Source organism: Oreochromis niloticus, linkage group LG16, assembly GCF_001858045.2.
Source record: "Oreochromis niloticus isolate F11D_XX linkage group LG16, O_niloticus_UMD_NMBU, whole genome shotgun sequence".
In the NCBI taxonomy this organism is placed as follows: Eukaryota; Metazoa; Chordata; class Actinopteri; order Cichliformes; family Cichlidae; genus Oreochromis; species Oreochromis niloticus.
The window spans coordinates 7,691,181-7,714,853 of record NC_031987.2 but is presented as its reverse complement, the minus strand read 5'-3'; the positions used below and the strand labels follow the sequence as shown (position 1 = coordinate 7,714,853).

The 23,673-nt window shown below is 39.8% G+C and overlaps 2 protein-coding genes, 1 long non-coding RNA gene and 1 other non-coding gene across 4 annotated transcripts; 3 read left to right on the top strand and 1 right to left on the bottom strand.

Moving 5' to 3' along the window:
* Window positions 1-971: 971 nt before the first annotated feature.
* Window positions 972-11,752, top strand: cops8 (COP9 signalosome subunit 8). Its single transcript, XM_003451899.5, has 7 exons — window positions 972-1,123; window positions 1,784-1,854; window positions 2,016-2,064; window positions 3,447-3,579; window positions 10,217-10,324; window positions 10,431-10,493; window positions 11,186-11,752. Exons 1-7 carry the CDS (start codon window positions 1,052-1,054, stop codon window positions 11,263-11,265), a joined length of 576 nt encoding a protein of 191 aa, XP_003451947.1. The 5' UTR covers window positions 972-1,051; the 3' UTR covers window positions 11,266-11,752.
* LOC102082093 (E3 ubiquitin-protein ligase TRIM63) lies at window positions 4,560-6,944 on the top strand. Its single transcript, XM_074527741.1, has one exon. It carries the CDS (start codon window positions 5,293-5,295, stop codon window positions 6,349-6,351), a length of 1,059 nt encoding a protein of 352 aa, XP_074383842.1. The 5' UTR covers window positions 4,560-5,292; the 3' UTR covers window positions 6,352-6,944.
* Window positions 11,753-13,001: 1,249 nt separating the features above from the next.
* On the top strand, window positions 13,002-13,075 carry trnai-aau (transfer RNA isoleucine (anticodon AAU)). Its single transcript has one exon. It is a non-coding gene; the product is annotated as a tRNA-Ile (tRNA).
* An 8,505-nt stretch (window positions 13,076-21,580) lies between these two features.
* Window positions 21,581-22,946, bottom strand: LOC109197551 (uncharacterized). Its single transcript, XR_002058605.2, has 2 exons — window positions 22,750-22,946; window positions 21,581-22,649 (listed from the first exon to the last, which is right to left on the bottom strand). It is a non-coding gene; the product is annotated as an uncharacterized LOC109197551 (long non-coding RNA).
* Between the last annotated feature and the right edge of the window lie 727 nt (window positions 22,947-23,673).

Below are 23,673 nucleotides of genomic sequence, written 5' to 3'. Positions count from 1 at the left end.
TGTCATCATCTTTCTTTCATTGTCCACAAAAATCTTAGTATAGTTATGTGTTTGATGAACACTGTAGGAGTTTTCTCGATTATTTTTAAAGTGTTTTCCTCTTAATCTTTTGACCACACAAAAAGTGCATAAATGTGCTTATTTATTCCTGATATTAGCTTATTACTTACTGTTACAAGATTACACACACAACGCTCCTGTCTCTGCACAAGTGACAACAAGCCAGCAAAACAACACCTGGTTGTAAGCTAACATTATGGCTACTAATGTTAGGCTCCAGTGTTCTAAAAATCACACATATCCCTCTGATAAACAGTTTGATTGCATTGACTCCAGTCTTCCTCTGTGTAACTCAGACATGTTTGTCATACAGCTTTGGGGGAAAATGTATTAGGGCAGCTTTAGGGTGAAATTTGTTGCACTGACAGGTTTTTGCTCGTCACCAATGGCAAATATTTGTTTTTTAGTGAAAAAAAAAATGCTAGTTGTCATTTTTTCAGAATCCCACAGCTCTGAGTCTCCTCCAGCAGTGTCCAGGATCTCCATTTGGAAAAAAATGTGAGGCCATAGCATGTGATTCACATAGACATCAAACCATTCTATGACCCATTCTCATGCACTGTGTAAGGGTCATTGTCAGACTAGAAGAGACAACTTGTGTCATAACAAAACAAATTTGATCAATTAAAAGAACTTTTAATTATTAGGAGTGACCTTTCACATCCAAAGTATATCAGCAAAATTGTATACCCTCAGGATGCTCTCTGGATTTAGGGTTTAGATTTCTTTGATTTGTGAATGCAGACTTCCTTTTGACTTTTCTATTAAAATTATTTTTCTTCTTATATGTTCTCTCTTTTGTTTGGAGTTTATTTATCTATGCTTTATTTATGTTACTATTTTGGTTCAGTTGTATTTCACTGCAGTTTGCCTTACAGCCAGCCGAGGACGCCAGTGAGCACACACCCGACGTCGGACTCGTAATAATACGGCTAAGACACCAAAGAAGAAGAAGAAGCAGAAGTTTCCGGTGCAACAGCTAGGCATCATCATGCCTACTGCTGTGATTATGGAGGAAAATTTTGATAAATTATTAGAGCAGTGTGAAGCCCAAGAGCTCGAGGTAAGGACTTTGTGATCTTAAATATGAACAGGAAGGTCTCAGAGACTTTGTGGCTTTGAAAGCATGATGGGAACGGTGCGGTTTCTACAGATTTTAGGCTAGCGTACTGGCTACAAAACCTAGCCTGTGTGTAGCCTACCTTAAAGCTCTGGGAAATCAACTTATCAAACACGTTAACTCGTAGGCGAAACATTCTCACGTTAAAAATGAGATATAGGCTGTAGCAGCGTGTTCATGTTGGACTGCTCTTTGCTTGATCTTTGCCTTTACCTGCCAGCAGATAGTAGGAAGTTAGCGGTCATAATCTCTCCGTTAAATTGGAACATATCTGCAGGTTATGTGTTTGATTTAAGAACCTTTAAGTCTTACCTGTGTTGACAGTCTGTCTGTCTATCTGCCTGCCTGCATGCAGCTTTCGGACTGACAGTTTATAGTATAAGAATAAGTGAGCGAGACCACTACTGTAATGTTAGCAGGAGCTAAAACTATTAACTGGACGCTTGCTGTTGGCTGGGTGAACATCAGCGACTATTTTTTTTTTATTATGACAATAATAAGACAATAATAATAACCTGTTTTCTCTGAGAAGTAACATTTGTTCAGTTTTCCGCTTGTTTTAGCTCCAATGTTTAATCGCACACCTGCATTTCTTTGTAACAGGCTCCAGGGGGCATTGCAACACCTCAGGTCTACGCTCAGCTGCTGGCGCTCTATTTACTTAATAATGACATGTAAGTCACTGATATCTGATGTCTATGTATTTATGTTAAAAAATACATTTAAATGTATATTTTTGTCTCAGATTGCAGGCAGCTGAACTCAATTTAGTTGATGAGCCCCTTTTTGCTGCCTGTGCCTGTATCTGTATTATGAATGTGTGTTTTCCTAACAGGAATAATGCCAGGTATCTATGGAAGAGGATTCCCCAAGCAATAAAATCGGTAAGCTTGTTAAAACATGTGTAAACACTGCTAAAGAAATAACATTTGAGCATGTAAATGTGAACAGTAAATGCTGTTTACTTTAAAATCCAATGTTGGTTTTATTACATTTTTTAAACCTACTCATACTGTCATGTATACAGTTACTAGACACTTTGTAAGGTACACTTTGCTAGTACTGTATGGACCCTCTTTTGTCTTCAGAGCTGCCTTAATTCTTCGTGCCATAAATTCAACAAGGTGCTGGAAAAATTTCTTAGTGGTTTTAGAGGTTTTGGTCAATGTTGACATGAGGTCATCACACAGTGCAGATTTGTTGGGTGTTTATCGATGACAAATCTCCTGTTCTGCAACTAAAACGCTGTACTTGCTTAAGATATGGTGACTGTGGAGGCCATTGGATTTGCCTTCCTATCAGCTCAAATCAGTGTGACCATTCTCCTCTAAACTCTGTCATCAACAAGAAGTGGCACTCATTTGATATTTTCCTTTTTTCTGAAAATTCAGTGTAAATCCTAGAGATGTGGGGAAAAATCCCAGCAGATCAGAAGTTTCCTAAATACTCAGACCAGCCCATCTGACATCTCCAACCATGTCACGTTCAAAGTGTCTTGTGTTACCTTTCTTCCTCATTCGAATGCTCAATTTGAATAGCATTTTGTTAATGTCATGTGACTGGTTAATTTAATGAGAAAAGACAAACTTGTGGAGTGGAGAAGTCCTTTAATGACTGAGCAGCCAGATTTATCATAGCATGACAAAGGGATGGTACAAGGAGCCAATGGAGAGAGGCTAATATGGAATAAAGATTTCTTTTTCTAGTCTCTGTTTGCTTTGGAGGCTTTTCAGGGAGCTTTCAGAACAATCTGATAATAAGGAATTGTATTCCAGCTCCAGCTTAGAAGTTAGAAATGTATGGTCTGTGTTTTTCATCAGCTTTTTGCCATTGTGGTGCCTGCACCATATTTAATATTAAGGGCAAACATTTTTTACCACCCCGACACAACCAGTTTCATGTTTATAGAAAAGTTGCTCAACTGTACATGTAAGTAACTAAGAACACATGTAATTGGAATTTTTACTTGTGTGACAAAATGATCTTAAGTCCTGGCAGATCAATTTGCCCCACTGGAAAACTTTTTGGACCTGCTAAGACAACCAAGAGCACTATGAAATAAATGGAATTATGGTACTGCCAATCAAGTCATGACTTCTTGCAGAGTCCAAGAAAAGACAATTTAAGGATGATGGAACCATTATGATCCAACAGTCTTACATATATATTGGGGTGTGAATGCTCTTCACAGTAGCATTAAAACCACTGCCTGGTCAAGTGTTGCATTCTGATTGTGTTTGAAATGCTTCTCACTTGTTTCCTGCAGGCAAATCCTGAATTAGCAGCTATTTGGGCAGTGGGCCAGCGTATTTGGCAGAGAGACTTTCCAGGGATCTACACAGCCATTGCTGCTTATCAGTGGTCGGAGAATATTCTTCATGTCATGGAGGCCCTTAGAGGTAACCAAAAAATGTTAAAAACACCAGCTGACTTCTCGTGCATCACATTGACCTGTTAAAAAACTTTTCAGATTAATTATACTTCCACAAATTCTTTATCTAATATATAACTTTGGCTCTGTTGAAACTAGAAACTAAGGCAACATATTCTGTCAGCACGTTTAAGTGAGTTCAGTATTTTAAAAAAGTTTCCTAAATGATTTAGAATAACTGCCAGCAGGGGGCAACAGCTGAACCCAGTCAGGGCTATGATGCAACAAAGCAATGGGAAAATAAACAGAAACCCTCATGGTCATGAAGGGTACATCAGATATCCACAACAGAGTACTTGCATATTAAGAAGGTGGTTGCATACCTACATACTTTCGCCTGTTTTTCACATCACCTTCTCAACTTCAAAGGAATGATTTTCTAGAAACATCAGGTCATAAATTTATATCATCTGATCGTCACAGTTCTAGCTGCATTTGTATCATGTGTCAATTACATTGTGCAACAGTTTAAGAATAGCTTCTCACATATGTTTATGACACTGTGTGTTGATCTGATATTAATGCTCAGTACAGTATGTCATAGCACAATTAAGCAACCACTGGTCATAACTGCTTAGTGGACGTGTGAATAAACATTAACAAAAAATGCGCAACAGTCAAGAACTGCAGCATTTATTCAAGATTACAATCAATGCAATCTGACCGTACTTCCAGGCACTTAGTGTACTGAGTGTATCCATGACTATCATACTGCTCAGACTAATTAGAATATTGCATAATATATATTTTTTCCATCAATGTGTTAAAAGAATACATTTCCAAACATATAAATTAATCTGAATATTTTTTAATAAATCTGTTTAAATCAAAGCCACAAAAGGAAGACATTAAATATATTGAGAACCCAAAAAGTAATCAAATATATCATCATCTTACCTTAAATTTAATTTAATTTAACAGTCTCACTAAAGTGTGGATTTTATTATTAAAAGCATCAGGTTCCAGTGCTGAAGTATAAGCATTGCAAAAGAAAGAGACCAGCAGATAAATTGTCATTTAGAAAAGAAGAGGCTTAAATGTTGTGTCAGTGGTAGTTTAATAAACATAATTGATCCTCAGCCATTTGCTGTTATCAGTTAGTTTAATCTAAAACATATGAAAAGTGTTTTTCTGTAGTATATGTGTACAGTCACTCCATTTACTAAACAGAACCGGTTACATAAATTGGCACATTGAGCAGATAAATTAAAAGAAATCAAATGGAAAAACAGCCAAGTCACAGGATCTTGACACAGACTTGTTTACCAATAATACTGAGCCCCCTTTCTCAGGTCGAGCTCCTCTGAGCCGGTCACATGGACCCTGTTTGTCTGTGCTCAGTTGGCCACTTGGGTCACTGTTAGAGGGGACTCGGCGCCCACTGGGACATGTGACACATGCTGCAATGGGTAGAAGGGGGCGTTTCTGTGAAAAGATCCTAGGCTAGCAAGCGGGTAGGAATGCCTGGTGGAAAGGATCGGGTGTCACCAGCTGTGAGTGTCCAGTATAAAGGACAGAGCTGCTAGCTCTCAACCAGAATAGATATCAGCATTTCAAGTACGGCACACCGACAGGAGAAGTTCTTAGACGCTGCACTCTGTTTTAGCGACTCAGCTTTTAGCTTTCTCCTTGTGAGAACAGAAGGCTTGCTAGTCTAGGTGTACACATAAAACTTTACGAAATGGACATCCAGAGGACAGGATCTGTGGTTCGGCCCCCAAGCCCCATGGATAGCCTTGAGAAGCAGCTGAGCTGCCCCATCTGCCTGGACATGTTCACAAAGCCTGTGGTCATCCTGCCTTGCCAGCACAACCTGTGCCGTAGCTGTGCCAGTGACCTCTATGATTCGCGCAACCCGTATCGCTTTTCTGGCGGCGTCTTTCGCTGCCCTACCTGCCGGTTTGAGGTTGTGCTCGACCGCCATGGTGTGCACGGGCTTCAGCGAAACCTGCTGGTGGAAAATATCATTGACATCTACAAGCAGCAGCAAGAACTAAGTGGCAGTGGAAAGACGGAAACCAACCTGAAGCCTAAAGAGTCCAAAGAGCCAAAGTGCCAGGAACATGAGGATGAGAAAATCAACATCTACTGTGTGACCTGCCAGACACCCACCTGCTCCATGTGCAAAGTGTTTGGCCAGCATAAGGACTGCGAGGTGGCCCCTCTAACAACTGTTTATGAGACCCAGAAGGGTGAACTGAGTAATGCTATCGATACTCTGGTGACCAGCAATGGTCGCCTGCAGACTCTGCTCAATCAGATGGAAGATGCCTGCCGTGCTGTTCAGGAAAACGCTCAGCGTGCCAAGCAGGGCCTCGCTGAGCGGTTTGATCTGCTATATGCTGTACTAGAAGAGCGTAAGGGCATTTTACTTGAGCAGATTGGGAAAGAGCAAGATGAAAAGGTGGCAGCTCTGCGGGCACTGGCTCAGCGTTACGGTGAGCGACTGCAGGCCAGCTCAGAGCTGACAGATACGGCTGTGAGGGCATTGGAGCAGAGCGGAGCTGCTGAGTTCCTGTTGGCTTCGAAGGGCCTTATCACACAGACCAAAGATGCAGCCAAAGCCTCGCTGGGGGAAGAGAGGCCCGAGCCAGGCTTTGAGAAGATGGACCACTTCACTATATCAACGGAGCATGTCGAAAGAGTCCTTGGAAAAATGGACTTTGGAGTGGTTGGAGATGATGAATTTGAGGATGCAGAGGAGGAGGAGGAGGAAGAGGAGGAAGAAGAAGAGGAATGATGAGAACTGAAGTTGTTTTGAACTTAAGTACTCTTGAAGGTTTTTGAAATAGGGCAGTGTTTGTCTGAGGACTCTGAATTTAATGTTGAATGAAATATTAAGGAGGTGAAAGAGGATGTGGGCTGAAACAGTTTGCCCTGTCAGTGCAATATCTAATTTCAGTGTCATATTCATACTTTTTCTTAAGTTCTTTTTATACTTTTGTACCTCTAAGTCTGTTAAATGTAGAAACAGGTAGTATTTAGGACGGTAGTATTTTTAGGATTTTAGATTTCCTTTCTCACTTTGTTTTGTGGAATTGGTGATCAACTGACCTCGCTGTAATCACCAAGTCTGTTTTTACTGGTAATAAACCTGCATGAATTGAAGCAGCAATGTTCTTTATTTTTAGCTCAATGTAAGCCCAACTTAAAATATTGATTTATTTATATTAAATAAATGGGGTTTAAAAGGAAAGAAACCCCTACATGACTATGATTATTTTGGTGCTACAGACTTTTGGAGTGCTTCCATCGAAATGGTTCCCAGTCTGTTGCTGCTCTTACTTGGCAGTGGACTGTATTTAAAAATAAAGGCCCTTGCCATGTCCTGTCTGCTTTGCCTTTGCTGGTGAAAAGTGGGGGCTATTTTTAAGAGGTGAGATGGTGAGAGGTGATAGCTCACCCTGGAATAGACTGACAGGGAAGGACAAGCCAGGTCCCGTTTCTCCTGCATAAAACTCCCATCCTCCCACTCACTGATGTCTTACTCAGCACCTCCAACCCAACTCTGAAGTGTCGGAGGGGCATACTAAGAGAGGCCCGTCCAGTTGCCACGCAAGTCATTCCCCAGAGGCCAAGAGGCCATGGTAAAAATATACATCTTCCCCGAGGCTGGGTTACAGAAAAAACCCCTTCAGATGACCGGCCTTGTTGGGTCGGGAGCATTTGAATTTACAGATGGTCAGCTGCCAGAAAGTTGTTCTAACACAAGAAGCAGTTTTATAAGCTGTGTCTATTTTTAATAGATGGGAGTTTTTCACTTAGTGATGCACAGCATAAAGGGTTTCATTTGGATTTCTTGATTTAAGAGGCTGTTTGAATCAGAACAGTATTTAAATAAATAAGGATTGTGTAACGTTTCAGTGAGACAGAACACCCCCGCCAGAATATGATTATGAATTATTAGTTTATACAACTGCTGACTCTTTGGGATAGATTTAATGATCCCCACCACACACAAACACAAACCCACGCTGATCTCAGTCATTAGAATCACACCATTCTTTTTTTTTTTTCTTTTTTTTTTTTTAAATAAATCAATGGAAAAAAACAAATTGGTGTATCTAATGGTCAAAATTCCCAAGAGCTGGACCCACAGATCACCCCTCCGCCCATGCTTAAATGCCACCTACAGTCATGACTTTGGTTAAAACTCAAGTGCAGCTGTTGCGTAAACAGTGTTGACATATTTTCCAAGACATGTGTTCAGCTTCTTTTTGCCTCTTTTCGATAAGTGCAGTAACATTTAGGACAGGAAGCTCGTTGGACATCACAATGGGAACGCGGTCTTGACAATCTCCGGCCTTCCCCTACACAGCTGTCTTTTCTCATCCCACTTGTTATTGTTACTGCTGCTAACGGCTGCAGCAGACATGAGGCTGATTGTTGGTATACACACAACCCGTTGCTAGGCTATAAAACACCAAAGGCCATAACCCCGAGGCACTTACGTGATAGCTGCTGTAGCAGCAGCGAATACCTGCCAGCTTGTGTTGTTTTTGAAGCCCTGTCACTCCTACGGTAATCTCCACAGCACGTCAAGTCAGGCTAGATAAACAGGGCAGTTTGGAAGCCGAAGCCAGAGCCTGCTGATAAAGCCTTCAGCGGGTCTGTGGTGTGAGCACATCCGTGATTCGGCTTAAGCATGCTTCATTTAACAGATCTTTAATTAAGTGTCCTTGATTGTGGAATTCATTTTAGCTCGAGTCAAAGTTTCCTGAACAACAAAATGCAAGATTTCACTTAAAGCAAACCCAGATGGTACAAGGAATTAAAGACAGACAATTTTTTTGTTAAGACTAGCTTTGTTTGATTTTCCCAGAGCGGTTCCTGTTAGAGCTGTGTGTCATTGTGTGTTTGTTTGGGCTGGGATGAAGTGACTTGCCAAACATATACAGTTACCACAAGAAAGGTGAAAAATCTGCAAAGTCAGCAGAGTGAGAAACAAAGAGCTTCTTCCAAGGTCAGTCCACTGTCTAGTTGTAAAGAAATCTGCATCAGAATTTGTTAAGTTCCTTTCCCACCACATTCTCTGAAATTTGGTCCAGGAGGCGTTGTGTAATCTTGCAGATGGATAGAGAATCAAATACCATCACTTGACATTTACTCAGGATTTAACAATTTTGAAACTAAGACTAAAGCCATGATGCAGCTGTTCAGTTTTATTAGGATGATACCTCTCATACTTAAAACATGAAGTTGGGAAAACACATTACTGATGATGTATGCATCATCAGTAATGCTTGTATGTTGGGAGTGACAGATCTGGGTTATGGCATAAGTGAGACAGTACTACAGATGGAAAATCCTCTCCAGCAGCATTGACATTTCAGTATTAAGTGATGCCCCAGGGATGAGATCAGTGATGCGCGTTACATGAGTGCAGATGACCATAGCAGAACAAAGCCTCTGAATATCCATAAAACTAAATCAATGACATGAAAGTGTTAAAGTCAGTGGAAGAACACAAATTATTGCCTGAAAATGCAATAATGATTAGGCTTGCATTTATTGCATTGCATATTCTAAACGGAAAATAGTATGATAACAAAAACAAAACAAGACAAAAACAGTGTTCTTAATGCATGGTGAGTGATCCCAGGTGACCTGCAAAAATCATCAGATTTTGTGTACATCAGCTTTACTTTTTTCATTCAACCCATGCAAAATATTTCCAGAATTACAGACCCTCAGAGTGCAAAGGTGTGGGTTGAAATTTGGAGCTTTATTTAAATCCGCTTACTGTTCCAGGACTTTAACTTTGTGAGTACCAAAGAGATCCTCATGACATCTTCAGAGTTGAGGGAAAAATAAAAGAACGTTAAGTTCTGTTTATAAACTGGAGCCAAATCAATTTTACACCCACACTGAGGGCCATGGTCTAAGGAGAAAATGTTTCTGTTCAGCCCTGTAACCTGTTTGAGCATCAGTATCATGGGATATATCATAGTTGAAATAAACTGCACCAGTGTAATGTCCATGAGAAAAAACAAGCTTTGTTTAATGTGTTTCTGATCATTCAAAGAGGAAAAAAACTTCAAGATTAGCATGCAGACCAAACTCTAAGAGCTCATATCTTCATGTATGATTGCTAGCTTGTGAAAACAAGTTATACAAGGTCTCCCCCCCCCACACACACACACACACACATTTTCATACCAGCTTTTTAAATATAATAAAGTTGTGCTCAGAGGGAAAGATGTATTCAGAATACTTTTTAATATATGTTTCATATCTAATTTGAAACAGCCTGTGAATACAGATTATTTGTGCTTTGTACATTATGAGATGAACAGTCTGTTCAGTGGTTCATAATGATCTGATCTGTTTCTGGTTCTCAGAGCTTTGTTCCTTAGAATATAATAAATCACTCCTGAACAATTGTTCATCACAGCATATGACCTCCTGTGCTGTTGCTCATTAGAAGTGCTGTTTACACGATACATGTTGCTTAAATATCATGTTAAAATGCTGCAACATCATACTCTCCTCGTGCCTGGAAGCTCCCAGCAAGTTGCCCTGTTTGCTGTGCACTTTAAATAGAACCAGAGCCTAGATTTAGCTCATATGCACTCCATATGCACCTATCTCATATGTCTTCACAGAGAGCACACGGCAGCGGGCGTACAGCCTGGTGGCCCAGGCGTACACTTCCATCACAGCGGAGGATTTTGCTGCCTTTGTGGGCTACTCTGTGGAAGAGGCAGTGAAGGGTAATGTTATATCTGCTGTTTTTAGTCAGCCAGTAATCTTGCTCTCAATTTTATCACATTACTTTATACAGAGTTATTGAGCGTATTTTTTCCCCTCACTTCAAAGGTGTGGTGAGCCAAGGCTGGCAGGCAGACCCCAACACCAGGATGGTGATGCCCAAAAAACCAGGTAGGTGGCAGTGTTGCTCTGTTAAACTGTGACCAGGACTCAAAAGGAACCAAGCATCCAACTCCCAACTTTCTCCTCCCCGGGGATTTTATTAGACACATAAAAATGTTGTGAGCACAGATTTAGGACTTGGGTCATGCTGACATTGTTTTTCCTTGAAGTTCATGAAGTATGTGATTATCGTCCATATAGCCCAAGTTTTATCACTGTCACATGTCCCCGATTCAAAGCGTCAAGGACTAATCCACGGGTTTATTGATTTATGCGGACATACCAGGAGGACATCTGTCCTATCTGTAATCATCAGAACTTACTGCATGACTGAAGCATCTGCTGCACACATGCATGCAACCAACCCACCCACATGAATCCCCCAATTTTCCTTCCTTAGTTTTTATTGGCTCTTTTAGTTGTTGATCTCACACAGGAAACGATTCTGTTTGAGATGGATGTAAAATATTGTGCTGGCCTCTCAGGTAGTTGTTGTTTAACAGGTCGGGAGTAGTCTTGAGCTCACTTCTAGATGTGAACAGTAGGTCTTACTCGAATCCCGCTCCCTGCTGATCTTCAGAGTCAGAGCATGTGGGCTGTAGAGCTAAAACTGGAGAGATGTAAGAAGATCGATAGCGTTTGGCACAAGAGGAATCCCCCTCTGACTCAACTTCTCCTCCTCCGTGTCTCTCCTTCAACAGATCCTCCCCCTGTCTCGCTGGTTCCAAATGAGCAGCAGTTGGCCAGACTTACTGACTACGTGGCTTTCCTTGAGAACTGATAACCCACCACAGCCACTGCCACCCGTTTTCACCCGCTCGGTACTGAGGGAGACTACAAGACTCTTCATCCTTCCTGCGTCCCTGGTTGAGACTTACCAACCCCATCCCCCCCATCATCTTGCATGATTTCTCCAGGACATGGCTATTTATGTTCAGCGACTAATAAACCCTCTGCTGTTGATGTGTTGGAAATTGCAGACTGTGACATTGTACATTTTTATGCTCTTCACGAACCCACCTGATGTCTAGATTTGACCGTTTTTCAAAGGAAGCTTCATTTTCCCATCACCGACTAATTCTTTCCTCCCAGCAGAAATACACAAACCAGCTTGTACAGTCCACGCCTTCTGTTTTAGCATTTAAAGTTGGCCTTGATATAAATGTCATCAGGTAACAGGAGTCTTGGCATGCATGCATCACCGTACGGAGACCTCATTTTGAAATTTTATGTTTTGACTGGTGAATAAATATTTTGCTGTTTCTATATTTCTGGTACTGTCCTTCTGAGTTTTGTCTGTAATTGGTGTTGCATTTCAGAGTCAACATTTGCTGTAAATGAAAGTTTGTTGTCTTCTGTGGCCCAATATGAGGAAGCAGCCCTGTATTTATGTATGATTATGGACCACCAGGTAAGTTGGTATTGGAGCAAATGGATATTTATACCCCAAAATCACATAAATTGTTCTGGAAAATGAAACGAGTTGCAGTTTAATCCTGGCGGTGAAAGGCAAAACTTTAAACACAAAACAAAAACATTTTTTAACATCTATGCTAAAGATAATAAACTTCTAAAGTGATGCTTTCTAATTAACATCAGAGCAATCATGGACATTTTTGTTCTGTGAAGTCATATCTGGCTGCCATCTGTTCCTCACTGCTACAAAATAAAAGCCTGTTTAAGGACTGTGTTCTCTTTTCAGGCATAATTTGAAATGTGCACTTATCTTTTACTTTGTAGTCATTTCAACTTTTATTGTAGCTGGCACTGGAAGGGAGAGGCAGCCATTTGATATGATTTAGTGTGAAATCTTGGACATCAGAGTCATTCCTTGCACTATGTGGTTGCAAGGATCTCATTTATTTCATGGCATGGTTTGCTTTGTTTTGAAAATGCCACATTGGACACGACTGCAAGCATGAAAATTGCCCGTCTGTTTACATTTGCTGCTGTGTGTCCTTATAAGTCTGTCTCGGGCTACAGATTTGCAGCATGTAAAGGGAACTGTGAACTTAAGAGACTTCTCAGGGACTGGCACTGAACCAGCATGACCGTATCCACCAGGTTTAGTCAACACAAACACTAAAAGGTAATGGACCATAAGGATATACACACAGATGTGGGTCCAGCAAACTTGTGTGTAAACCGCCTAAGCTAAGTAAAAAGTGCTTAATTTAATTTATATCAAAAATTAATGTAGTATTAAGCTGACTGGATGTTTAGTGACTGTCCTGACATTAAATTAAGGGAACACTAGCTCAGGTCAGCTGAAATCCAGGGTTTGGAGTTTGGGGTTATTCTCCCTGATTGTGCAGGTTTCAGCTGGCAGCAGAGTTAACACTGCCCACACGGGCCAAGGACACTGTCACTAAAGGAAGCAGCCAAGAATAATTCGTATAACGCTCACTTTACAGAAAACAAACTAAAATCCCTAACCACAGTAAATTTGCACCTCAAGCATTCTAGCTACCGTGAGAGCTGCCTGATGAATGAGGGTTTAAGGCTTCCGGTTCACATGGCCGGTTAGCTCAGTTGGTTAGAGCGTGGTGCTAATAACGCCAAGGTCGCGGGTTCGATCCCCGTACGGGCCACTGTCTTTCTGTTGGTAGTGGAATATCTGACGCGCCATTGGCCTGCTGTGAGGTTTTCGCGTTGTGCATGATTTTATTGACATGCAGTTCAAACATACTTTCTGGGTTTTTTTTCCAGGTTTACTGTTACAAGGACATCAGTCTTTTCCTACTGAAGATGAAAATGCCTGTATTTACGAGTTTTACTAATTAGGGTTAAGTTTTATAACCCTCATGTTATATATTTACACTTAGTTGTTGGGCTAAGTTGTTGGGCTAAGTTGTGTTTAATTTGTTTGTGTACCTCTCTGAGCTTCTTTTTGTGATATTGTATTTGATGGAGCTGGGGTGTTTTCGGTTGCCGTAACATTAATTTCCTGTCTTTTAAAGATAAATACATTTTATATCAGTATCAAAGCAAAAAATAAAATGGCTGTTGTTGTTGTTGTGAGCAAGAAGCAAAGAGATGTGAGCCAGTATTTCAGCACTGTGAAGCTACATAATGCTACTTTTAACTAACTTAGAAAACATTTCAAATCATTTGTTTCTGGAACACTTGTTAAATGGAAATAACCATTCTTGTAAGGTGACTGAACCCACATCATGTGTGTATTTTATTTTATTTCATGCAGGGTAAATTTTGTCTTCCAATGCCAGGTTTAAACGTTCAGGGACAACGTAGCCCAAGACTGACATCTTTTTAAAGATAGAAAAAACCAGAGTCTCACTGAATCATTTTAAAAAACTCTGACTATTAACACAGAGTAATCTGATGTATGCAGAACACAATTCTCTAGGTTCATATGATACACAGTCACGACAGTGCTTTGAAGTAAGGGCACAAGGTCACACTGTGTTTCCAGAATTGGCTCTGTGCTTTTACTACCGTGGGTCAACGTTTATACCTCATGCTGGTTCAGATAACTGACACATGCATAATGCCATGTGGTATTCATGGCCTCATATCTGCTATCTGCATTACAATAATAAATTTGACCTCAGTGTTCTCACCTGCCTTTAACTGATCCAGTTTTGACACAGAGCTCTCATGTAGGAAGATTCTACAAGCACTGGTAACTTATTTTTAGATGAGGTGATCTGTGGGCTGAAAGTGCATGGAAAGTCATACACTTTCAATTATCCACCTCAGACTTCAGCTTTTTTTTCTCAGAAATGTTCACAGTCATAATATAAAGTAAGGCACTTTAATTTGTCTAGATATTGTTAGTGTAGTATGTGAGTGGTGGTACTCGTGGGAAGGGAAACCAGGCTTCATATGTTTTCTCAAACTTCAGTTGTCATTTTAATGAAAGCAATTTGTTTAATGGTTTCAGTCATTGTCTGCTCTTCTCATTTCTCACTGACTGTAAAATGAACCACATGAAACAGCAACCCTCTGAATGCCACGGTGAATATGTGGTGAAACACAGTTTCGCACTCTCACAATCTGAAGGCTGAGCAGGACTCCCTTGAGATGAGGCTCTGCTCCAGTAAACACACTCTGATTACCCAGAGGTTTGTCAGATGAAGCCAGCCAGCTTTGAATTTGATCAATTTTTTTTAGGTTTTAAGTAAATAATAATGTTACTAAACTGCAGCTACAGCAGTTAACTCGTCATGGCAGGCGTACACCAAAACCTGACCTTCGGGAATGGAGAGAAAAAATATGACAATAATTCATGCACACTCAGGCACTACTATACTTACTGACCTTAACAACTTAGGGGAGGAACATTTGTGGACACAACAGACTTTTCAATCCAGCTAAAATGATTCTGTGAATGACTTAATGAGGATTTCTAGCATTCACAGTGGTTGTGAGCAAGTCTGTCTTTGCACACACAGGGTGCTTTTTCACTCTTTTTAAGTCCTCTTCTTGTACACAACCATTTTCAAAGCAATGGAATTTTTTTAAATACACAATTTAACACAGTTAAAAAAAAAAAGGATGAACCAGTGTTGTGTATTTACTGACATTTCTTTAGTTGAATTCTATGAAAAATTGCAAAGATAAAACAGTTTGACATACATAAAATAGTATTTTTGCACCATGTAGGTGATTTTCAAAGAGGTATTAGCTGCATCAAAAGGAAACAGAAAAATATCCAACGCAGCACCTGGACATTGATCCATCGGAGGTTCACTGACACGTCATAAGAAATTGTTTCAATGGAAGGGTGACTGTCAAGAAGCCTTTCCGGGGAAACAGGGAGAAAAGGTAAAAGCCAATGGAACATGATCAAACATGGACTGGACTCCCCAGAGCATGGAAACAGTCATCATCGTGATGAAGGAGGGAAGAAAAGACAGAAACATTCAAAAAGAGAAGAAAGAAACTTGGAGAACTATTCTTGAAGGCTACTTAAAGATGTTACGAGAGTTCAGACTCAGTTGAAGAATAAAGGTGGTCATACCAAATATTGACTTTCAAGCTTATTAGAATTGCACAAACTCAGCTTTTCCCTTATATTCTGTATGTCCATGTGTTTGCACATGTTTCAGTAACTCACTGCACATATTACCCATTTTCTTCGCAAAATATAAAAAAGTGAGGGTTGGCTCATGATTTTTGTGCATTACTGTATAATTGTTTTAAACAGTCGGGAAGCATGGGCAGTATTATGTATTTTTTAGGTTATATTTGACATACTAAAATGTTGCACAGATTTTATGGTCAAGAGCCACGAGTGTTCTGTAACACACGACAGCTGCTGCTACAAAAATAACTGTCAGCTCTCCATACATGCAAATGCTCTCCACATTGCAGAACACTTTGTCTTTCACATTTTCAGTTCGGCATGTTTCGTTTGAAGTGGCTGAGATAACTGTTTCCAATTCTATGTTCAACCCTCTTATTTTTGTTTGCAGTGAGTCACCAGACAGTTTGCAGATTTTAGAAAGAATTAACATGAAAAAAAAAGCCCAAGGAAAGACATCTGGATGTTCCTGTTTTTGTTGTTAGTGGGTTTTTAAAAAATTATTATTACATTTTGTTTTGTTTAAGAAAAAAACCTACAACAGCACTTGAGTCACTGGCTCAGCATCTTGTGCACAGCTGCTTATGTTTACGCAGGAACTGTTGTGGGTGAGGTCATTTTTTCCAGGGGTCAAAAGTGACTTCTTCCTCACATGATGTTATAGACAACTGCACAGGTGAGTTGAGGCGCTTTTCCTTTTAGAAGTCTGCATTTGTTTACTGTTTCTCAAACTCAGTGGCTATTTTCAAAACAGCTTTGTGCACTTATTTCACCAGTTATTTTGAAAGAGTCTCTAACTTTTCATTTCAGTGGTCAGTGGATCATAAAAAAATGTATTTAGTATCCCCAGTAAAATCATATAAGTTTTGACAAGCTCTCAAACACCACTGGCTGAAATGCAGTCCTAAAACATGACAGAGCCTCCACCGTGTTTTACAGATAACTGCAGACGCGCACTGTTTTACCTTTCTCGTGGCCCCTTATGCATTCATATTGACAACAACCAAAATGTTTAAAATCAGGATTTATGTCTCATTCAGACCTATTACCACCGATTTTCACTCCAGTTCTTTTGTGATTTGGAATAGCCCACCCTTTTCTCCATGTTTCCCTTCCGCTTCTGATGAACAAGCTTCAGTGAACAAGCTTCAGTGAACAGTAGATGGATCAGCTGAATCAGGTGCATTTCTTATTTACTGTGTCAGGTATTTGCTGGATATTTTCCTATTTCTAATGGATGTGACTTTCAGATACTCTTCATCTGCTGCAGATAGTTTGTTTTTAAGGCCTGCCACTTCTCCTTTCGTCCTCCATTCGTCCAGTTTTCTCATTGCTTTAAGGATGCATTGCATACCGTGTCAAGATATATATAGGTTTTCAGCTAATAGCTTTTTGGGAATCACCTTGTGGTTTAAAATTATTTTGAATGCGAATTAAATTAATGTAGTATTTTCAACGTTCGCCCTTACAAATCTAGGATAGGCCCAAACGAAAAGTGTGCTTTGAGTATTTTGACATGCTTCATAATTTAAAAAAATGAGTTTCATAAAATTAAAACTGACTTATTTTAAGACATAGTGAAAATAAAATCAAATAATCCCCCTACAATGTAATTACGATCTGATCAGACATTTTTTCAAAGTAATATGGGCTGATTAAGCTTTGTGATTGTTTGTAATCTGTTTGCCTAAACAATTTAATGTAACACCCAGTCCTGCTCAGGTATCTATAAGAGCTGCATGTCGCAGCCACCGTGCTGATAAACCACTGAAACTAACTTGCTGCTGTTTTAGGAGCATCAATGGGAAGCCTGGTTGTTGATTGATGCACTGACTGCTCTGAAATTCAGTGGATGGTTCTGTTTATTTTATTGTAACATGTGCAGTTTGAGTCTGGTGACGCAGAAGGATGAGGGCAGTCATAAGTTCTGTTAGTATCTGGATCAGGTGGAGACAATCTGTTCAGCAGTCTCATGACAGTTGGAGAGTGTTTTGACATCACAGGGAATACCTTGGATGAGAAAAGAGGTTACATAAAACACTGTATACTAATATGATCCACTGGGGGGCAGTCTTCACCAACACTGATCTCAAAGTGAGTAAACTGATACAATAAATATTGTTTGCTATTTCCAGATGTCAAAATGCATTAAAGACCAGAAAAGCTCCCATCAAAACTAGTAGTATTTGGATAACAGCATAAAAAAAGAAAATTCCTCTTTTTTCACATCTCTTCTCGCTGCTCCAACCGGAGTGGGGGTGTTGTTTAAAATTTCATTACCAGCAGTAAAAGATCTTTCACGTCCACACAAAAAATGTTTCCATGTGGGATGATGAGTCATGAGCATGAGACCAGAAGAAGACTCCAAGAGGATGTGGGAGACTGAACAGAGGATGGTGATGAGAAAAAAGAAGAGGATCAGAAAGGAGGAGGAGGAGGAGATGAAAGCTGGGGCTGTGGGAGCCAAAGTGAAAGAGCTGGTAGATGTGAGGAGGGCAAAGGGAATATTACAGAGGCATTGCTACAGGAGTGCCAAGTGGACAAATCAACAAAAGATAAAGAAATAAAATTATATCATTCTCACGAATAGTGCAGCTGTTTTCATGACCATATGACCTCAGTTAAGAGTTCCCAGATAATGGCCATAGGGCTCCGAGCCCTCACATGTCCAATCCAAAAGATTTCCCAATCTACTATTAAAAGTGGAGATATCCTGTAGGAGCAAACTTGGTTTCGACTGTCCCTCTGCCAGCCAAACCTGAAAGGTTCTTTTATGAGTCCACTGTGTTTCATTCATGTCCTGCTCCCGGGGACATCACCTTTGGACTCTAAGTAATTAAAGAGGAAATTAAGGTAGGAATATGAATACAGATCATCGGTAGAGTAGAGTAAAGACAAGCAAAGGTGTGTTGTCATTTAAAACAGCTTTAAAATTGACTCGATTTTAAAAACAAAACATTTTTTAATGCCATTAATTATAAATCACCACTGAGTGCCAGAAATCTTTTTTTAACTAGGACAGCTTCAGTGTTACACAATGCTTAAGCTGAGGGAATGACATTGCTAAGGGGCACACAGCAGAGACTCTTGCAATATGTGAGTCTCAGCCAGCTGAAACATTCATTATACACTTCTACCCCAACTGTCTGATTTAGTTATATTTGAAAAAGACTGTAAATTCTAGATATTTGGGGGTTTTCTGCTTTAAAAGAAAATATGTCTGGCAAAAATCCATGTTTGTCATACTGCAAACAAAAAAACAACACTGAATGTATCCCACTAACATTTACATGTTTAAAAAAACAGAAATAGTAGAAATTACCAGTATTCCCACAAGAATTTCACTCCTAACCATAAACAGGCTTAAGATCAATACTAACCATGCTTTTAGCACCTGTCATGTTGACTGGATGACTAATAACTTGTTTTTTTAACCATTAGCGCCACCAGTAACCTTTATTTAAACAGGAAGTGAAACTCCTGGCATTAAGTAACTCTTTTGCATGAGTTTCTTTGATGGCAGAAGGAAAAGCTGGGCAGACCCCACTCCAAAAGGCTGCACACAGGTTCAAACCATGCAACCTCTTGCTGTGAAGCAATAGCACAAACCACTCTTCCACCCAAGTGTTATTTCTGTGCATGTGGAAGGTTTAGCCTATGCTAAAATGAAAATTAAAGACAGAGGCTCATTTTGTCTCATATGACATTAAATGTCAACCTATGATGTACCTAGAGGTAAAAAAAAAAAAAAAAAAAAAGATATAGAGAAAGAAAGAAAGAAAGAAAGAAAGAAAGTACAGAGTGCTGCTGCTGGTTGCACTTTGAGCACCCTGGAACAACTCCAAAAATAGCAAGAGCAAAATGTTTTGAGTGCTTGCCCCCCTTTCTCATTTCTCAATTTGCACATCCTCCATTCCTTTTCTCGCCTGCTTTCCTCGTGTCTTATTCCCTCCTTCCTGAGATGCATGTGGAAAAGGTGAGTAAAAGACACAAGGAAAGAGAAGGTGAGGCAACAGGCATTTATTAAATTGTGTATGTGTGTGTGTGCTGAAGAAGGTATGATCTGCCTCTATCAGCTTACCAGCCAGCTCACCTGCCTTTCATTAGCTCTTGTGTGTATCTTTTGTCTATTCCTCCCCAGAAAGTAATTTCAACTGTTGTGTTAACTCATAGTTTAGTTATTACTAGTCTGTCACTGCCTCTCTTGCAACATAGACCACATTCCTACCTTACCAATTTTAACCCCCATTACCCACCTACCTTTTGTTTGCTCGGTATGGGTTTATGACAAAATGCTAGTTAGCAAATGTTGAAAATGTAGCAAATAAGCTGAAAAACATGCTAACATATCACCATGATGCTACAGAAACAGCAGCAAAATCAGAAGATAATGAAAGATAAGAAAAACCTCACTCCATTTACTGAACTTGATGATGATTAAAATTTATACCCAGAATAAAGACCTGACCTCACCTTGTGATAAAGCTTTAAAGCTCTTATAGAATTGGCTCTATCAGTATATTAAACTGATTTACCTGTTTTTACTGTCTGTCCATTCACTGTAGGTTTCTTTAAATCACCATTTTGAAGTGCTTGTGTTCCTGAAGGATTAGTCCCAACATTTCATTCTGGTTAAAAGTAAGCCACAGTCTCTCAATGCCATATTATTATTTTAGCTTTCCCTGATTTCTCTGGATAGCTCTTTGGAGATTTTAAAGACTGTGCAAGGCTGAGGAACATTATGTCATGTGGCCTTATGTCCCCCCAAGATCCAAATAATAGTTTGGATCTGTCTAATAGTCAGACAATGTTATCTTTGGATATTCTGGAGGCTCAGGTTTGGGGTTTTTTTCTTATGTTTTATTGTTTTTTACTATTCTTGGATGCTGTATAAACAATTTGGACATCTCTTTCCATTGGCACTGTGTAGTTTTACAGAACACCCAGCAATTTAAAAAGCTATGCATTAGAACACATAATGTAAATGTCCATAGTCCTGTGAATATTACACAGTATTTGCATATGGAAGTCTTTATGGCCTAATTCTTAACGAGCATTAAGTTTGATGAAGCTTCACAAACGTCAGTTGTGTACATTGTGCTTTCTCATACATTTTGGGGGAACTTCACACATGCACATAAAAAGCAGACGTAGGGAAATTTCATTTAGATTTTCTATAGGGGCTCTGTAGAGCTGTTTTGCACCAGCCATGTAAAAGACCTCTGACATTTGAACATTTTCAACCACTGTGAACATCTGTGCAAATTGTTTGAGCATGTAGAAAAAATAGAACAGGGTCGTATTAACATTTGCTGAATATTAACCTACATGATGGTGTGATTAATAAAAGCTAAGTAAATATGGTGAAGATCATGTAGTTTATCACCAAGTGTTTGAGCTGCATGCTTCAGATCCTGTGTCAGAGTTTGAGGAACAGCTGCAACCAGTGTGAATATGTGTGCAATACTACAACTTAGAGAAGGTGTTTTGGGAACAGTTTGTTTGGATCACATCTACATTAATTTTGCATTGTGTTCTGAGACCGACTGAACTATATGGTGTTGGGTAGCTGCTGAGCTGGCACATGTGCAGACACCAACTTATAAAGACCAGAGGACTGCAGAAGGTCCCACATCATGTGAAGAAGAGTCTATGCATTGCATCAAAAACAAAGGATGTTTCAATGTGGACTTTTAAATGATATCTTTTTCCTTGTATTTTGTGTGCTGTAGCTGTATTTGTTCATTGGTTTCCTGCCTAAGGATCAGAGTACCATACAGTGGGTTGTTGACAGACTGATGCAAACTTAAAGATGATGTGTTTTTGCTTATTTTTTCTGCTTCTGATGTGTAAGAACATGTCAGCCTTCTTGGAAACCACCTCACCAACACCAGTGACAACCATAATTTAGCTATTGCTCACTCTTGCAATCCAGGCAGTAAGTATGCACTAAACCAGAATTTGGAAAAACAATTAAAATATAAAGGAATTTCAATGCAAATGCAAAATAGACCAGAGCTAATCTAGGTAAACATAAAGAAGAATACTGAAGATTGCGATTTACTTTGCTTCAAATTCAACAAAGGTGAAAATCTGGACTTCAGACTGTTATGGAACAAGTCCACAAAAACCACTTCCAGAGCATCTGCGGACATGTGACTTTGCACTAGTTGGCAGTCTGGAAATAAACCAAAAAACCTTAACTGACAGAGTGAGCTGCTCAAATAAAAGCTGTATTTGTTTTCTGGACTTGCTGTGCGATGGACTCTCCTTTTTAAAATGATTGTTTCCATTTGTGCACGTCTACTTAAAGTTGAGTTGTCATTGCAGCGAATTTCTATGGGTTCCTGTAGTAGAAGCCTATAAGCAGCCCTGTAAACAAGTATTTTGATCAACTATGGGACAAGATTTCCTGCAGCAATGAAGTGACTTGTTATCGTTAGCGTTCCTTCCTGTTTTCTTTATCTGAAATCAAAGCAGATTATTCTTAATTAAATTATCTACTTTGCAAACACTTTTCACACTGATGACTCAGGATGGAAGGAATGTTTTCCTGACAGACAGGAAATGGACTTAACTTTTACTGCCGTCTGATTAAAGTACCTCAGCATGAAATGGAAAAAAGAGGGGGGAAACCATAATGGCTACAGTTTGTCAATTTGTTGGCTAAACAACAAATCTTGAATTTTTGTTCCTAAGACACCAAATCACTATAACGGGGGGGAAAGATTTATGAACTTTTCATTCAGTATGAAATAACACTGGCTTCGCAAAAATTAGGCTGTTCCTGGAAAAACAAGTAGATAATTATCAATGAACAAAAAAACTAGAAAAAGGTTTTTAAGGGTCAATCAATGGTAAGTTGAGCTTAAAGGCTGTGTGTGTCTACACAGGTGGCTGACTTCTTGTCAGGTAGTATCTGACAAAAGGGTGAGCTATGTCATACAAACACAGGGGTAACATCACTCCTGTGTAACCTACAGACTATATATAAAATGATTTAATTGTCAGTCTATTCATTTTCTTCCATTTATCCAATTCAGAGTCACATGAGGGGCTGAGCTTAATCCCAGCTGTCATAGGGCGGGGGTGGGGTACACCATGGACAGGTTGGTAGTCTGTCACTGACACAGACAAACAGGTAACCATTCACTCCTACAACCAATTTCAAATCACCAAATAACCTATCCTTCCTGTCATTGGATTGTGGGAGCATACCAACTGCACACAGGAAGGCCCCAGTCTGGATTTTAACCTTGGACATTATTCATGTGAAGGTCTCCACCACAATGTTGTCGTTATCTTGCAAATGGATTCCAGCCCTATGTCTTGATTAGAGCTGGAGATGGTAGTCCCATTTGTTGTACATGCTCTGTAAACTCAACCTGCAGGTGCAGAAAATGACCCAGTTGCAGTTGCAGGTTCCAGTTTAATGTACCATCAATCTCACTGCAGACTTCCTGGTGGATCAGGGACTGCCAGCTGTAGTCCAGAGTGGTTAAAATGAAGTACATCCAACCACAGGACATGAGACTCTAGAAAAGCAGACAAATTATCTTGAAACAACTAAGACAAGGAGAGTACAAAATCAAGAAAAAGAGAGAACAATATTATATAATGCATAAGCCAGAGTGCTTTAAAGCAGGGGTGGGGAACTCCAGGCCTCAAGGGCCGGTGTTTTGCAAGTTTTAGATGTGTCCTTGATCACAACTGATTTAAATGGCTAACATGTCTTCAAGTTCTCCAGAGGCCTGGTAATAAACTAATGATTTCATTCAGGTGTGTTGACCCAGGGTGATATCTAAAACCTGCATGACACCGGCCCTTGAGGCCTGGAGTTCCCCACCCCTGCTTTAAAGAGAATGTAATTGACTCTAAATTTATGTCCTCGTGCTCTTCCTTAGTTTTGAAGCTCTAACAAATTGCCCTTAGTTTTTAGCTATACTGTAGAGATGGGTAAGAAAAATCTGCCGAAGGACCTCAGGTTTTGAACCAGCCTCATACACCAGGCAGAGAAGCCATGAAGAGATTTAACAATCAACACAAACATTTTCAGATCAGTTCTGATATATACTGAGAATCCAGTGTGCTTCAGCCAGGCAAAAAATAGGTGACGTTGTCAACTGGTTCTTGTTTGAAGCC

Excerpts from the sequence above, each read along its gene's own strand:
- LOC102082093 (XM_074527741.1), top strand. The coding sequence starts at position 5,293 with ATGGACATCCAGAGGACAGGATCTGTGGTTCGGCCCCCAAGCCCCATG.
- cops8 (XM_003451899.5), top strand. The coding sequence starts at position 1,052 with ATGCCTACTGCTGTGATTATGGAGGAAAATTTTGATAAATTATTAGAG. Across the intron at positions 1,124-1,783 it reads GTGAAGCCCAAGAGCTCGAG|GCTCCAGGGGGCATTGCAAC; the intron begins GTAAGGACTTTG and ends TCTTTGTAACAG. Across the intron at positions 1,855-2,015 it reads TATTTACTTAATAATGACAT|GAATAATGCCAGGTATCTAT; the intron begins GTAAGTCACTGA and ends TTTTCCTAACAG.